The sequence below is a fragment of the Gekko japonicus genome, unplaced genomic scaffold, assembly GCF_001447785.1.
Source record: "Gekko japonicus isolate JY-2015 unplaced genomic scaffold, Gekko_japonicus_V1.1 scaffold1275, whole genome shotgun sequence".
Lineage (NCBI taxonomy): Eukaryota > Metazoa > Chordata > Lepidosauria > Squamata > Gekkonidae > Gekko > Gekko japonicus.
Genome location: NW_015177051.1, coordinates 129512 through 145322, shown reverse-complemented (window position 1 = coordinate 145322; position 15811 = coordinate 129512). Strand labels below are relative to the sequence as shown.

Here is a 15811-nt window from a genome sequence, read left to right as displayed (position 1 = left end):
GCTCTTCTCCTTTTCCCAGCAGGTTCAGTATCCTACAAAACAGTAAAGTAAAGGTTCAGTTTGTCTGTACGGTGCAATTATATACACAAAGAAAACAGGACAAATGTCCAATAAGCTATATGCAACAGCTCAACATTCAATATGGAAAAATTCCTTACTTTAACAAAACAACTAAAATAAGGTGACTAAAGGAAATGCCACAGGTTCCCAACAATACCAAGATAATTTTAACTTTCATTTAAAACAGAGACCACTCACTTGTTATGCTAAACTAGTGAATATCTGTAACAGTGAGCAGTCACAGGTTTGTTAATCTAGGCACACATGGTGAGATAAAAATCCTGTTATTGTTATAGCACACTAACATGGCTAGGTGATGTGGAATAGTATGGTATAGTGTGATCTTGTCAGATCTTAGAAGGTAAGCAGGGTCAGTATTTTGATAGAGGGCCACCAATGAAGACTGTGCAGAGGGAAGCAATGAAAAACCAACTCTGCTTCTCACTTGCCTTGAAAGCCCCTTGCTGAGGTCGCTATAAGTCAGTTGCAACATGAGGGAGGGCACCTAAATACATAAACACAGCTACCACTCTAGAATTATTTGGAGAAGCAGACTGCATTTACTTATAGTAGGAGGACCAAAACAGAGATTGGCAGAATCCTCTCACACACCATTGATTTGAGAGGAGTTATGTATTTGGGAGCATTTCTTCCTGTGCAAATATGTCAAGAATTTCCAAGTATACTGCTTGTTCCAGTCATGTATGCATGACTCTCAACTGACACAATCTGCTTTTAAAAAGTTTCTTAAACACAACCTACTTTGTAAAAGAACAACGTTCAAGTCCAGTGGCACCTTTTAGACCAACAAAGTTTTATTCAAAGTATAAGCTTTCATGTGGACAGAGGCGATACTCTTCTTCAGATACATTAAAATAGAGAGGAAACATACTGAAGGAAATAAATATATCAAAATTGAAGACTGATGGGCAGATGTACCTTTCTTAATTGTGGAATGCTGAGAGTAATTATTTGAGACCCTATAGTTACACTCAGTTTGTCTCCATTGTCTGGGCATATGGTAAAGAAGACCTGGACAAATTCCACCAGGCATTCAACAACTTCCACCCCACCATCAACCTGACAATGAGCCAATCCATGCAAGAAACACAATTTCTGGACACCACTGTACAAATACATGACGGACGCATAGATATCACCTTATACCAGAAACCTATTGATCAACAAACATATCTACATGCTGCCAGCTACCATCCTAAACAGGGCTTTTTTTTGTAGAAAAAGCCCAGCAGGAACTCATTAGCATAATAGGCCACACCCAACAGCAGAAATCCATTAGCATATTAGGCCACACCCCTGATAGCACAACTCATTAGCTTATTAGGCCACACCCCCATGTTACCAGAAGTGTGGTCATCCAGCCACACCCACCTCTTGCTTCTTATTCTGTTTACCTTGTTTGTTGTCAAACCCTAGGGCTTTTTTTGTAGCAGGAACTCCTTTGCATGTTAGGCCACACACCCCGAATGTAGCCAATTCTAATGTGTTTCTGCTGTTGGGTGTGGCCTGTTATGCTAATGAGCTCCTGCTGGGCGTGGCCAACTCAGGAGCCAACCGGAACTCTGTTCCTGTGCGTTCCTGCCCAAAAATTGCACTGATCCTAAACATACCAAACAACCTATTGTCTACAGCAAGCCCTACACTACAACTACATCTGTTCCACTCCTACAGACAAAGATTCTCATCTGAGGGATCTACAACAAACCTTTTTAGAACTAAAACATCCACCCAATGAAGTCAAGAAACAGATTAACAAAGCCAGAATGATATCCACAGAAAGCCTGTTACACGACAGGCCCAAAAAAGACAATAATAAAACAACACTAGTAGTCACAGCTTTCAACTCAAAAGAGTTCAAAACATCATCAATGACTTACAACCTCAACTGAATAATGACAGTTCTCTTTCACAAGCACTGGGGGGGCAGACCTTTTCTTGCACACAGACCCCCAATCTTAAATAGCTCATCAACCACAATAATACAACATCTAACTTGAACAGGGACACTGGTACCAAAGCTTGCAATAAACCCAGATGCCAGCTTTGCTGCCACATACACCCAGACAACATGATCACTGGACCTAACAAATCAACTATGCCATCTCAGGCTCATTCACTTGCTCATCTTTTAACATTGTATATGCCATTAAACGCCAGCAAATGCCCTTTGGTTCTCTACATAGGGCAAACAGGTTAAACCCTACGCCAAAGGATAAATGGACACAAATCCAATATCAAAAATCGTAAGACTGAGAAGCCTGTAGAAGAGCACATCAGCTTTCCAGGACAGACCTCAAAGTAGCTGTTTTATTGCAAAGGAACTTCAGGAACAGACTACAAAGGAAAATTGCTGAGTTACAAGTTATTACAACACTCAGAACAATGGAACCCTCAGGACTTAACAGGGATATTGATTTTTTATCTCATTACATATGCTAACATTATTCAGTCCTTACATCTGTAACCAGAAGGGCTATATTTTATTTTGCTTCTTATTTGGAACAGTAGATTGGAATAGTAAATTGTAATGTAATGAACAGTAGAATGTAATGTAATTTGGAATGGTAGATTGGAATGTATTTCTCTTGGGGCAGAGGTGATACACTGCACAGGCAACCCCCACCTCAAAGAAGAGGATGCTGTAAGGTCACCTCCACACTTGAGGGGAGACGCATGGAGCATAAAGGCAGAGTCTCAGTTAACTATTATCAGCATTCCACAATTAAGAAGGATACATCTGCCCATCAAACTCCAATTTTGATATATTTATTTCCTTTACCATATTTCCTCTTGGAATTAAAACCAAACAAATGGTAACCATATAAACAACGCTTGTTATTCCTGTTTGGTCCGTGAATCCATTAAACATCTTCATTATGTTGTATGCTAACTTGCTGCTTACCCTCTGCCTATATGTATGGACTGGTAACTTCCATTTCAATGTCTCTAAAGAAGTGTTCATGAACACAAAAGCTTATATTTTGACTGAAATGTTGGCTGTAAAGGTGTCACTGGACTTGAACTTTGTTCTGCTGCTTCAGACCAACACTGCTACCCCACCTGAATCTGTCTACTTTGTAAGTTTCTGAAACAAAACACCACCATATGTAAAGATGTGGTTGCCTTTACTTATTATTTTACTACTTAGATTATTATGTAATCTATTTTCTTATATTACAACAGAATAAACACTGTTTTAGTCAACTACTGTCTCCATTTGTAATCTTATTTCACGGAATCATTTGTTTTAAGTATTACACTGTCATTTCTGTTTTGTAATTTTGTAATCCAAATTTCAGGATTGTTTGCATGTAATATACTGTTTTATTAATTTAAAAAAACCCACACACAATCTAAGTCACAGTAAGAAAGGCAGCCTATACACGAAATAAGGATAAATAAATCTATTTCCTAAAACAAGGCCAGGGCATGACTGGACTATGCCTCAGTTTCATAAAGAGCATATCAGAGTTCAACTATGCAGGAGAACAAGGTAGCAGAGGCCTGAAATAACAGAAAGGACGACATCATTTTGGAGAGTAGATTATGTGTTCCAGTTCCTTCCCATTAAAAAAATACTATGCAAAAAGAAAAAAAGAAAATAGAAAAATAGAAAAATAGTAACGCAGGGCCCTCCGTTTCTCGTGTCGATTTAATTGCAGAGGCATTTGTTTCTGTTTTTTTTAACACGGGGGAGCATCACAAACTGTGACCCTCTACCTACGAGAGCGCAGTCCATGCTTCCACCTCACCCTGTCTCCCATTGTTTCCAATGGGCAATCCTGTCCTTCCTTTTAGTAGATCCCAAAAATGGTAACGCAGGGCCCTACCCACGTTTCTCCGTTTGTCGTGTCGATTTTCTAATTGCAGAGGCATTTGTTTTTGTTTTTTTTAACACGGGGGAGCATCACAAACTGTGACCCTCTACCTACGAGAGCGCAGTCCATGCTTCCACCTCACCCTCCTGCACGTGGGAACCCCGCCACCATCATCTCACATTACAATCCAGCATAGCCCCCAACCCCCAGCCAGGCCCGCACCGTGTGCAAAGACTCAGAAGGCGCCATTGCAGCCGCTGCACCACCCTCACTTCCCTCCTCAGCAGGCACAAGGACATCAGCAGGAGGAGCCGAGGCAGAGCCGGCTGGCCGAGATGGCCAGAAGAATTTACTCAATACTGTTTGCCCTCGGGCTTCGCCATTCGGGTTCTTCCGCCTTCGCCCCCGGGGCATGTTGACTGGGAAGACGGAAACTACAAAGCACCGGCCAAGGAAACCTGCAGCCCTACCGCCGGCGCGCTTGGCAGTAACAAAGGCGCACGCCGCGCAACGCAGGAATGGAGTTAGGGCTCCATCCCAAAGTATTTGGCTTTGGCCGGAAATGGGTGGTCTTCAGATTTGCTCACGTGTCTCGATTTGGCGGGCTAGTTAAGTACAAGGTGCAAAGCTCTCGGCGTAATTCCGGCTAAGGCTTTCACACAAGCAGTTATGGTTCGCACGTTCAGTTCCATTGCTGCTGTGTCCGAGAACATGGGTATTGGGAAGAACGGACAGCTTCCGTGGCCCCCACTCAAGTAAGGATTTATTTCGATTTCTGTTAACTAGTCCCGCGTTTTGTTGCTTATGAGAAAGACTACAATTCCCGTTATGTATTGCTAAACCACCGTACGTGGACTGATCATTTCGCTCGGGAGCAGTGTAGGCTGGGAGCTGTAGTTGTGGCTGTGCCTAGATAAAAAAAGGCGGGCAAGGGAAACCTTTACTTTTAGCGTTCTCCTACTGAGAGGCCAAATCGAAGGAGAGATGTACTAGTAAACCTTCACTTGTAGAGACAAGTATCTCTTTTACGCTATGAATAATTAACTAGGATTGCCAAATCTAGCTTGGGAAATTGCTGGAGGTTTAGGGGGAAGAGGAGGGAGCTCAGTGGGGGTATGTTGCTGTAGAGTCTACCCTCCAAAGCTGTCGTTTCTCAGAGGAACAATGTTCAAGGCTAGCAGTATTTTAAAGACCGACACGTTTTTCAAGTTTTCATTAGTCTTTAAGATGCATCTGGACTTGAATTTTGTTCTGCTATTGCATACTGACAGGACTACCCACCTGAAACTGATCTCAAGTCTGGAGTCTGCAGAACTCAAAGCTGCACCCAGTCCTTTGAGCAATGTTGCATTCTATGAAACGCAGCTTCCTTCTTTTGCTTTAGTTGAGTCTGTTTGATGATAGCTCCCTTTGCCCCCTTCAGAGTCTTGCCCTGAGAGAAAGGGGTGCTTTCAGTTTTTCTGAGCCTGGTGCTGGGAGTAACTGATGAGACAGATTGCTTGCTGTTTTTGAAGCCTGGAAGAGGAGCCTATGGTCCAGAGCTCAGCTCCCCCCGCCTCCCCCAAACTGGGCCCCTGTCTTCTCTGAAGCAGCAGTAGCACTGGGGTTAACCAGGACCAAGGAAGGACACCCAGCCTTCTCCCAAGATGTGCCAAATTCCATTGAGAGCTGAACTGTCAACCTGCAGCAGGGAGCGATCCTGTGAGTCCAGACCTGTTTGAAGGCACCTTGTGGGCTGGCATCAAGTTAATGCTTCCCAAGACCAAGAAAGACTTGCAGTTGGGCTTTAGCAAGACTGTGGAGAGCAGTTATCATCCTGTTGTTCCATCAGGCAGCAAACCTGCTGTACTAGGGGCCATCCTCCATTCCCAGAAGAAGTGCCAGCCTATGTCTTCGCAAGACCATTCTTGGCTAAGATTGAGAACCAATAGAGTTTGGATCCGGAATTACCTCCCACCCCCTACCTACCTACCTTCCTTCCAATCCCTTCTCAAAGCCCACCTTTTCCACAGATACATCCAGGGCTTTTTTTTTTCTGGGGGGAATGTGCCAGAATGGAGTTCTGGAACCTCTTTGACAAAAATCTTTTAAAAATGTTTAAAAGTTCATGAGTTTTCAGTGTCCAGATTGAAAACTTCATTTTGCTCTTGAGAGTTCTGGCACCTGTCTTTCAAAACAAAACAAAACACAAAACTCTGGATATATCAGTGCACGCCTTTCCCAATCAAAGCTAGCCCTAAGCACATGCAGTTAGAATGAGCACATATTCTTACCCTGTTTATCCCCGTTTCTTTTTTGTTGTTTCCCTCATTCCATTTTTTACATTCTAATCACATCAAGGCAAGGACCTGATTTCTAGTATTCTGTAATATGCTGTGGCGTAAAGTAAATGCGAATAGTTTCTGTAGATGGAGGAGGAGGAGGTTCAGCTTAAAAACTGCCATATGAGTCAGCTGTGTTAGAGGACTGTTTTGGAGAACTTTTAAGAATGCATTTAAAATTTCAGTGTTTTTAAATGTGGCCAGGCAAGTGAAAGAATAAGATATTTGTTTATTGCTGTTCATTTAAGGGACAAATGCTGTCCATTTAAGAGAAGGCTGGGGGAGCTCATTCTGCCCTTCTGTCTGCTGTTCATTTTCTGTCTTCTATAAGCAGTCTGGACACACTGTGGATTTCAAATCGCATGGAAATAGTAAAGAGGGGGGAAACTCTTTTAAGTGTTGGTCAGTAGAAGAAGTCCGCTTCGGTGGTAGAGTTTGACAAAGAAGCCACTGCCAAAGGCCTGAGGGGGGTAGTAAGAAAAAGATGGAGGAATGTCAATACCAGTGAGGATGACATCAAAGCGTATTTCTTTTTTTTTTATCAGGAATGAGTTTGCATATTTTCAGAAAATGACCAGAACTACTACACAGAAAGGTAACATTACCTAATTTTTCCCTTGTCTGTTCTCTTTCCTTTTCCCTATTGTCCTAACTTACGTCCACATATGAGTGAAGTGTAACTTTTAGCAAAATAAAAGTTCATTCCCCTTTGATCATTAAAATTAAGATGAAACCATTTTTCCAGTTGCATGATTTCTAAGAATATTTCATACAAACATAAGAGAAGCCGTGCTGGAGCAGGCCAGTGGCGCATCCTCTCCAACACTCCATGTCACATAGTGGCCAAAATCATCAGGCGGTCCACCAGTAGGGCCAGAATTCCAGAAGTCCTCCCACTGTGGCTCCCCAGGCACCAAGAATACAGAGCATCACTGCCCCAGACATAGTGTTTCCTCTATAAAGGTAAAGGTTCCCTTGCTCGAAAGCCAGTCGAATCCGACTCCAGGGTTGCGGTGCTCATCTCTGTTTCAAAGCCGAAGAGCCAGCGCTGTCCAAAGACACTTCCGTGGTCATGTGGCCAGCATGACTAAACACCAAGGTGCACAGAACGCTGTTACCTTCCCACTGAAGTGGTACCTATTTATCTACTTGCAATTTCTTGCTTTCGAACTGGAACTAGAGACAGGCGCTCACTCCGTCATGCGGCACACTCAGGTCTTGAACTGCTGAACTACCAACCTTCCACAGCCTGCAGATCAGCATCTTAACCACTTGAGCCACCGCAGTTTCCTCTATACCTTGTGGCTAATAGCCACTAATGAACCTTTGCTCCATATATTTATCAAATCCCCTCTTGAAGCTGTCTATGCTTGTAGCTGCCACCACTTCCTGTGGCAGTGAATTCCACATGTTAATTACTCTCTGGGTGAAGAAGTACTTCCTTTTATCTGTTCTAAAACCTACTGCTCATCAATTTCATTGAGTGCCCACGAGTTCTTGTAGTGTGAGAAAGAAGGAAAAGTACTTTTTATCTACCTTGTCTATCCCATGCATAATTTTGTAAAAAATATCACCCTTCAGTCATCATTTCTCCAAGCTAAGGAGCCCTAACCTCTTTACCTTTCTTCATAGGGAAGGTGTTCCATCCCCTTCATCGTTTTAGTTGCCTGTTTCTGCACCTTTTCCAATGCTGGGTTTTGTTTTGTTTGTTTTTTGAGGTGCAGTGACCGGAACTGTACACAGTATTCCAAATGAGGCCGCACCATAGATTTATAGAGGGGCATTATGATACTGGCTGATTTGTTTTCAATCTCCTTCCTAATAATCCCCAACATAGCAGTTGCCTTTTTTATTGCAGTTGCACACTGAGGACCCCGGTCACAGGGGCCGGATATCGCGGGGGGGAGGCGTGGCTAATTGCCCCGGAGGAAACTAACACGCGGCTGCCCGAGCACGCGTCCCGGTCGTGGTCCCATAGTTCGGGGGAAATGCCGATCAGATGGGTATCCTGCCGTGCGCTTGATCGCACTAGCAATTGCTCTTTGTGCACATGCGCCGTTGGGCGCTGTTGTGCAACCTGCGGAGACGAACAGCGGCAGGCGGCGGATGCCACGTAAGTTCACCAGGAACACGATCAGACGCCCGCCCTTGGCCCACAGTTTCGGGAAACTAGTACCTCGTAGGTACTAGTTTTTAACTCCACACCTTCGGCAGGGAGCCACGGGTTAGCCACGGGAACTCTGCACTTCCCAGATGTTGGGGTGAGATTGCGCCCGGAAAATCTGTGGGACTCCTGTGCCTCTCCCGTGGCAACTTTGCCGTGTGACCGGGGCCCGAATTTACATTTTCCGTGAGTTATCTACCATGACTCCCAAGATCTCTCTCCTTGTCAGTTATCACCAGTTCGGACCCCATCAACATGTATTTATAGTTGGGTTTTTTCGCTTCACTGTACATTACTTTGCACTTGCCTATGTTGAACCTCATTTGCCATGTTGATGCCCACTTGTCCAGCCTCAACAGATCCTTCTAGAGCACCTCACAGACCTCCTTGGTTTTCACTACCCTGAACAACTTCGTGTCATCTGCAAACTTAGCCACTTCACTGCTTAGTCCTAACTCCAAACCATTAATGAATAAGTTAAAAAGCAGACCTAGTACTAAGCCCTGTGGTACCCCCACTGCTTACTGTCTTCCAATGTAAAAACTGCCCATTTATACTCACTCTCTGTTTCCTGTTAATTAACCAGTTTTTAATCCACAAGAGGGCCTCTTATCCCATGACAGCTGAGCTTACTTAGGAGCTTTTGATGAGGAACTTTATCAAGTTTTCTGGAAGTTTAGGTGAACAGCATCTGTTGGGTCACCCTTGTTCACATGTTTGTTCATCTCCACAAAGAACTCGAAAAGGTTAGTGAGACAAGATCTTCCCTTACAGAATCCATGCTGGTTCTTCCTCAATAGTTTTGTTCATCAGTGTGCCTACTAATTCTAGATTTAATGATGGATTCTACCAACTTACTCGGTATTGACGTTAGACTGACCTGCCTGTAATTTCCTGGATCTCCTCTAGAACCTTTTAAAAGATGTGCATAACATTCCAGTCCTCGGGAATGGAGGCTCCATCTTGTATGTCCTGCAGAACTGTAAAAGTTCCCGAGGGCCCTGATCTCTTCTGGGAGCTCATTCCACCAGTACGGAGGAACCACTGAGAAGGCCCTGGCCCTGGTTGTGGCCAGCCTGGCATCTTTAGGACCTGGGAGGCCAATCAATTTTGTGACCCTGAGTGCAGTGCTCTCTGGGGAACATTTAGGGAAAGGCGTTCCCTCAGGTATGTGGGCCCCTGACCATAAAGGGCTTTAAAGGTAAGTACCAGCACCTTGAAGCGAATTCGGTATGCTATCAACAGCCAGTGCAGTGCTTTCAGCACAGGCTGGATGTGCTCCTCATAGGGAGGCCCATCAGAAACCTGGTTGCAGCATTTTGCACTAGCTGTAGCTTCTGGATTTGGGTCAAGGGCAGCCCCATGTAGAGAGCATTACAGTAGTCCAATCTTGAGGTGACCATTGCATGGATCACTCACCAACTGCCTAATCAGCTGGAGGTGGTAAAAGGCTGATTTGGCAGTGGCTGCTACCTGGGTTTCCATTGTTAGGCATCCAGGAGCACTCCCAAGCTCCTAATCTCCAGCGCTGGTGCCAATGGCGCCCCATCAAAGGCCAAAAGTAGGATCCCTACCCTCAGACCGCCCCAGCTCGGGCACAGGACCTCCGTCTTCGTCGGATTCAATTTCAGTTGGGCCAACCAGCCACAGTTTGCAATGCCCGGTCCAGATTTTCTGTTGTAGAGTCAGACTGGCTACCCAACAACTGATAGAGCTGGGTGTCATCTGCATACTGGTGACTTCCCACACCATGGCCCTGGGCAATCTGGGCAAGGGGGCACATGTAGATGTTAAATAGCATTGGGGACAGCAACGCCCCTTGGGGCACTCCACAAATCAGTGGGTCCCTTTGGGATAGCTGCTCCCCTAGCGCAACCCTTTGTCCCCAACCCTGAAGGAAGGAAGCCAGCCATTGCAAGGCAGGTCCCTGGACTCCAGTGTTGGCAAGGCGGTGGATCAGTAACTGATGGTAGACCATGTCGAACATGTCCAACAGCAATATCATTGCCAATCCTCCAGAGGTCATCCGTGAGGGCGACCAGTGCTGTCTCTGTCCCGTGGCCTGGGTGGAAACCGGACTGGAAAGGATCTAGAATGGAAGTGTCATCCAAAAAGCTCTGTAGCTGAATTGCCATAGCCCTCTCAATTATTTTGCTCAAATAGGGCAGATTGGAGACCAGCCGGTAATTAGCCAATTTGGCCAGATCCAGAGATGCCGTTTTCAGGAGGGGACGAACCACAGCTTCCTTCAGTGCCCTAGGGAACTGTCCCTCTGAGAGGGACTTGTTGATAATCTCCCTTAGGGCATCTCGAAACCCATCACGGTCAGCTTTAATTAGCCATGGTGGGCACGGGTCAAGGCAGCATGTGGTAGGGCGTACAGTTAAGAGCAGTTTGTCAACTTCCTCCAGGCTGAGTGGACTGAAATAATCCATAACCTGACTAGAAGACTTGCATGGAGCCTAGAGTTCACTTACTGTCTCAACTGTCGTGGGGAGGTCACGGCAGAGCGCCAGGACTTTATCTGCAAAGTAGCTCGCAAAGGCCTCACAGCCAGTGTCCAATTCCCTAACATTTGATCTGCCTTGTGCCAGAACAGTCATAGACCGAATTATTCTAGATAATTGGGCTGGGCATGAGCTTGCAGACACAATCATGGCCACATAATACTTTCAGTGGCTTTGACTGCCATCTCATAGGCAACGTCCTATAAGATGTTGTGGCTTTGTCGCAGGCGCACCACTACTGCTGCTCTAGTCATCTTAGCCTTCGCTTCATCAGCTGCAACTCCTGGGTAAACCAAGGAGCCAGCCTAGAGTGAGGGCGCAGAGGATGTTGGGGAGCGATCTCATCGATAGCTGCTGAGAGTCAGCTGTGCCAATCCTCCACAAGCTCATCTAATGAGCCGATCGGGGCATCGGATCCTGCAGGGCCATTTGAAGCCATATAGGGTCCATTTGGCTCCACGGGCGAGCTGAAATCTGCTCACCACCCAAACAGGGTCAGGGCGAAACATTCATATGGGCCTTCCGGGCATGATGGCCCAATCATGGCACTGCTAAGGCAGTGATCCGGTCCACTGTGACCCCTGCCGCGAAGATCAGATTGAGCGTGTGCCTGGCCCGGTGAGTGGGAGTCATTACATATTGGGAGAGTCTCAGCGACACTAGGTCTATCGCCTGAGTGGAGGATGGACATTGAAATCACACAGGACAATCAGTCTAGGGTGTTCCAGTGCCCAGTCCTACACAGCCTCCACCAGGGATGGCAGGCAGTTTAAGCTGCCTTCCCTTCCCTCCAAGGGCCAGTTTGCCCGGGCTCCCCGCAGCCACCCTGTCAGGGGTGTGGCCTATTATGCTAATGAGTTCCTGCTGGGCTTCTTCTACAAAAAATGCCCTAGGAAGAATATTGGCTAATTGAGTTTAATTAGGGAAGTGAACTAGCGCAGGGATTTCCACCTCTCATAGTTGCAATAACTTTAAGGAAATTATGTATTTATATAAAATCATATTTTTAGTAAATTGTAATACACAGTTTTATATTTTGATTCATGTTATCCCATGGACTCAGTCTGTCTAGTCTGATGAATATTAAGATACCGGAATATAATAACTTACGTTTTATCATCAAGGGTAACTAGTAGCAGAGAAATAGAGATTTAATATCTAGAATAAAATAGGTAAGCTTCAGGCTTGGTTGACAATGGGACTTATTCTTGAGTATATTGGAAATGGGGGTGGGATTTCAAGCAAAATGCTATTCTCCATATAACCTAAACAGTACCTAATAATTAATGATTTAGAGTGACAATACTTCACACACATTATATAAGAGCCTTTTAAGAATTCTTCAAAGAAGGTCTTTTAGTATCTCCATATTGCCAGGGGTGGGTGCTGAGGCTTAGAGGGTGTCACTTGCCACCTAATTAGTATTTGAACCAGGAACTTGGAGCAGTCTTTAGGCACTGTGCCACACTACTCCTTGCATTATCATAGTAGACAGATGATGTATTTTTTAGCTTCTTATGAATGCTTATTGTAATGTTGGTCCATTGGTTTGAGGATTATAACATTGTTATTTAAACAAGAACTCAGTAAGGAAATACAACCACTAGATGTCACTACATAAATACATCAAATATCTTTTCTGTGTTGTACAGGAAAACAAAACGTAGTGATAATGGGTAGGAAGAGTTGGTTCTCCATTCCTGAAAAAAGTCGGCCTTTAAAAGGCAGAATTAATATAGTGCTCAGCAAACAACTGAAGTAAGTACTATGTTTTGGTAATATGTTTTTATTACAGAAGTGAATTAGCACAGAATGCAGAGTTTTGGTTATTTTTTAACCATGCCACCTTGATGTAGTGGTTAAGTGCACGGACACTAATCTGAGAGAACTGGGTTTGATTCCCCACTCCTCCACTTGCAGCTGCTGGATGACCTTGGGCAAGCCATAGTTCTGTCAGAGCTGTTCTTAAAAGAGCAGTTTCTGTCAGAGCTCTCTCAGCCCCACCTACCTCACAGGGTGTCTGTTGTGGGGAGGGGAGGGGAGAGGAGTTTGTAAGCTGCTCTGAGACTCTGAGTGAAGAGTGGGGTATAAATCCAATCTCCTCCTCTTCCTCTTCGTCTTCTACTACTACTACTACTACTACTACTATTACTACTACTTATTATTATTATTATCCTAGAACAGGGCATTGTGCTTAGAAGCTGTTAGCGGTGAAAAGCATTACCTGCAGTAATAATCATATTACCAGTTCCCACAGCTTTTACTGTGCTTTTTCAATTCCTTTTACTTCATTGGAAGAAATTAATGTATAACATGTTAGTTAAAAAGCCTTTGACTTTCAGGATAACATTTATTTTTCATTTTTCTAATATAAAATTAATCCTACCATAGGTTGCTGGGCTTAGAATGATGCCATATAACCATGATAGGGTTTTTATTCAATTTTCTTCTAACAGAAAAGTGAATGTACATCTCTACTTCTGATACTCTTCAGGGCAGCAAGAGAGGGGCTGTCTTTCAGGCAACATATTCAAATGAAAAGCACTGTTAGTTTTAAAAGGGGCAGCTCCAGGGGGTAACCTTGTGCAATGTCCAGAAGCAATTATGATTTTCTTAAGCATTTTTATAATATGCATTGATGTTTGTGTTTTATAGGGAAACGCCTGAAGGAGCTCACTTTTTGGCTAGAACTCTAGATGAAGCACTAGATCTCCTAGAATTACCAGAGTTGGCAAAACTGATAGACATGGTTTGGATTATTGGAGGCAGTTCGGTATATAAGGTATGGTTCAAACACAATATTAATTCTATAAAATTATATAATGCAGAGGCACTCTATTAAAGGATCAAAATCTTTGGAACGCAGAAGATGGCATTTTTCATCGTTTTGTTGCTGGCATTTACACAAGCTTCAGCAAAAAGTTTTTTGTGATTTCATGAAGTAGTGATACTGCTTAGTGCATTATGTAAAGCCTTTCTCTTTCAGTGTTTTCATTTCATTCTCACTCTAAACTTGTTACAGTTGCATCTACTGAACAAAATTAAGTTTATGATACAAAGAATACAAATGTTAATGTTGCGGAACTTTTTTGTGTCCTGGGCAGAGCAATCCTTTGTTGCACCTGTGCGGCAGCGGCTGACTACAGCGCCACTAGTTGCCTCCCTAAGGGGACAGTTAATGTGGCAGCCAAATGGGGGGGAAAGGTGCCCCAACAGTGTTGCCGGGTGCTGCCACAGCAGCATCCATAGTGATCCCAACTGCAGCATTCCATTCCAGTGTTGTTGCAAGGCGGGGGCAGCATGATAGAAAGGGCAGGTAAGACCAGTGGGAGCCCAAGCCAAGCGTCCATCACTGGCAAGGGGTGGAGGGGTGGGCCATAGGAGCGATGCTCCTCCTCTGCTGCACACACACACTTAGAGCCCAGCTGCCATTACAAGCCCTGGCCACCTGTCAGTGGGGAGGGCAGCATCACCCGGCAGCCACTGTTACAGATGCTGCCAGCCTCTCCATCCATTGCTGCCTCCTGCAAAAGGCTTCCCACCACTCACGACGACTCTCCAGCTGCTCCCACTCAATTGCTGCCCACATGCATGAAAAGATGGGTGAGATGGGCTGTGCCAGACATGGGTAATGCCCAGGGACCCAGCAAGAAGCTAGAATCCCCTCCCTTCTCTGGGCAGTATGTGGCTGCTCTGGCTGTTACTGCATCCTCGGTCCTCCTCGCCAACATCAGAGGATGGACCCGCAGCAGCATCCCCACTCTGCGAGTCACCTGCAGGGTGGAGTTACATTGGTCAGGACAATGCGGAGGCAGTTGGAGGCAGCGGGTGGCAGGATCTGGCCCCCACAGCTGGGGCCAGGAGGTGGTGGCAGCGACTGTGACACTCACCACACAGAATTTCAACACAGCAGCCACCCACCACCATGGGGGGTATCACTGCCAGCATGATGGCCTCTGCTCCTGGCAGATCCTCCTCCACTGCCCACTCAAAAGGAAAACCAGACGGAAAATGCTTTGGAAGCCACCTAACTGACACCATTCCCCCGGAATGCCCACATCTACACCAGCAGCGGGATTTGTCCTGTTGCTCTGTGGGCGTGTGGCTACAGTACTCCTATGCCAGCGGGACTTAGTGGTGCAGCGCCTCTAGTGCCCTGCACCAGCATAAACTGCCCTTAGCATTGGCATAACTCCAAGTTATGCCAGCGTAGGGGTCAGTCAAATCTAGAGATGGGCACGAACTGGGAAAATGGTGGTTCATGGTTCATTTGATTACACGAACCATGAACCACAAACTTTCATGAACTTTTCCCGTTTCGCAAACCAGTTTGTGGTTTGTTCACTTCATGAGTTTGGAAGGTGGTAGAACAGCCCCCTTGCAAGTTCGAGATGCCAGACTCACAGGGAGTCTTCATCAGGCTCTCCTCCACTCGCCCTCCAAGTTTGGCGAAGATTGAATTCAGGATTTCTGAGTTATAGCCTCCCAAATCAGGTGCCCCCAGGAAAGCTCAGCTCTAGCCTCCCCTTAAATCAGTCACGCAGCAAGCAATTCTTCTTCTCACAGGACAATTAATTCCCCTCTCTTCCTACTGCAAAGTGAAAGGAGCTGAATCAGGGTGTAGGATATATACAGTCTGCTCCCATAGAGCAGAATGAGAGCTCTGTGGTTGGCTCCCAGACCTGCCAATCAAACTATAGACAGCAGCTATGGATGTTTCTAGGGCTCTCCATAAGTCCAGCCCCAGCATTGCCTAGGAATTGATTGAATTGGCGCCAGGATGTGTGTAGAACGAACTGCTCTAACAAACCAAATGAACCTCCATGAGAAAAGGCAGTTTGTTTTTTGGATTCAGGAGCAATGCAACTAAATGAACCCGTTTAAAATGAACCATGAACCAGCCTGGTTCGTGCTCAAACC

General features: G+C 45.2%; 2 protein-coding genes across 2 annotated transcripts in view; one reads left to right on the top strand and one right to left on the bottom strand.

Annotated features, from left to right (window-relative positions):
• MSH3 (mutS homolog 3) overlaps positions 1-4319 on the bottom strand; it is a 90378-nt gene extending 86059 nt beyond the window's left edge. Inside the window, exons 1-2 of the mRNA XM_015428109.1 lie at positions 4122-4319; positions 3-32 (exon numbers count right to left, since the gene is read on the bottom strand). Coding sequence (XP_015283595.1) covers positions 3-32; positions 4122-4313 — 222 coding nt within the window. The 5' untranslated portion in view covers positions 4314-4319. The remainder of the gene's footprint in view (positions 1-2; positions 33-4121) is intronic.
• A 241-nt stretch (positions 4320-4560) lies between these two features.
• DHFR (dihydrofolate reductase) overlaps positions 4561-15811 on the top strand; it is a 33632-nt gene continuing 22381 nt past the window's right edge. Inside the window, exons 1-4 of the mRNA XM_015428115.1 lie at positions 4561-4654; positions 6766-6815; positions 12544-12649; positions 13547-13673. Of these exons, the coding sequence (XP_015283601.1) occupies positions 4569-4654; positions 6766-6815; positions 12544-12649; positions 13547-13673 (369 nt within the window). The 5' untranslated portion in view covers positions 4561-4568. The remainder of the gene's footprint in view (positions 4655-6765; positions 6816-12543; positions 12650-13546; positions 13674-15811) is intronic.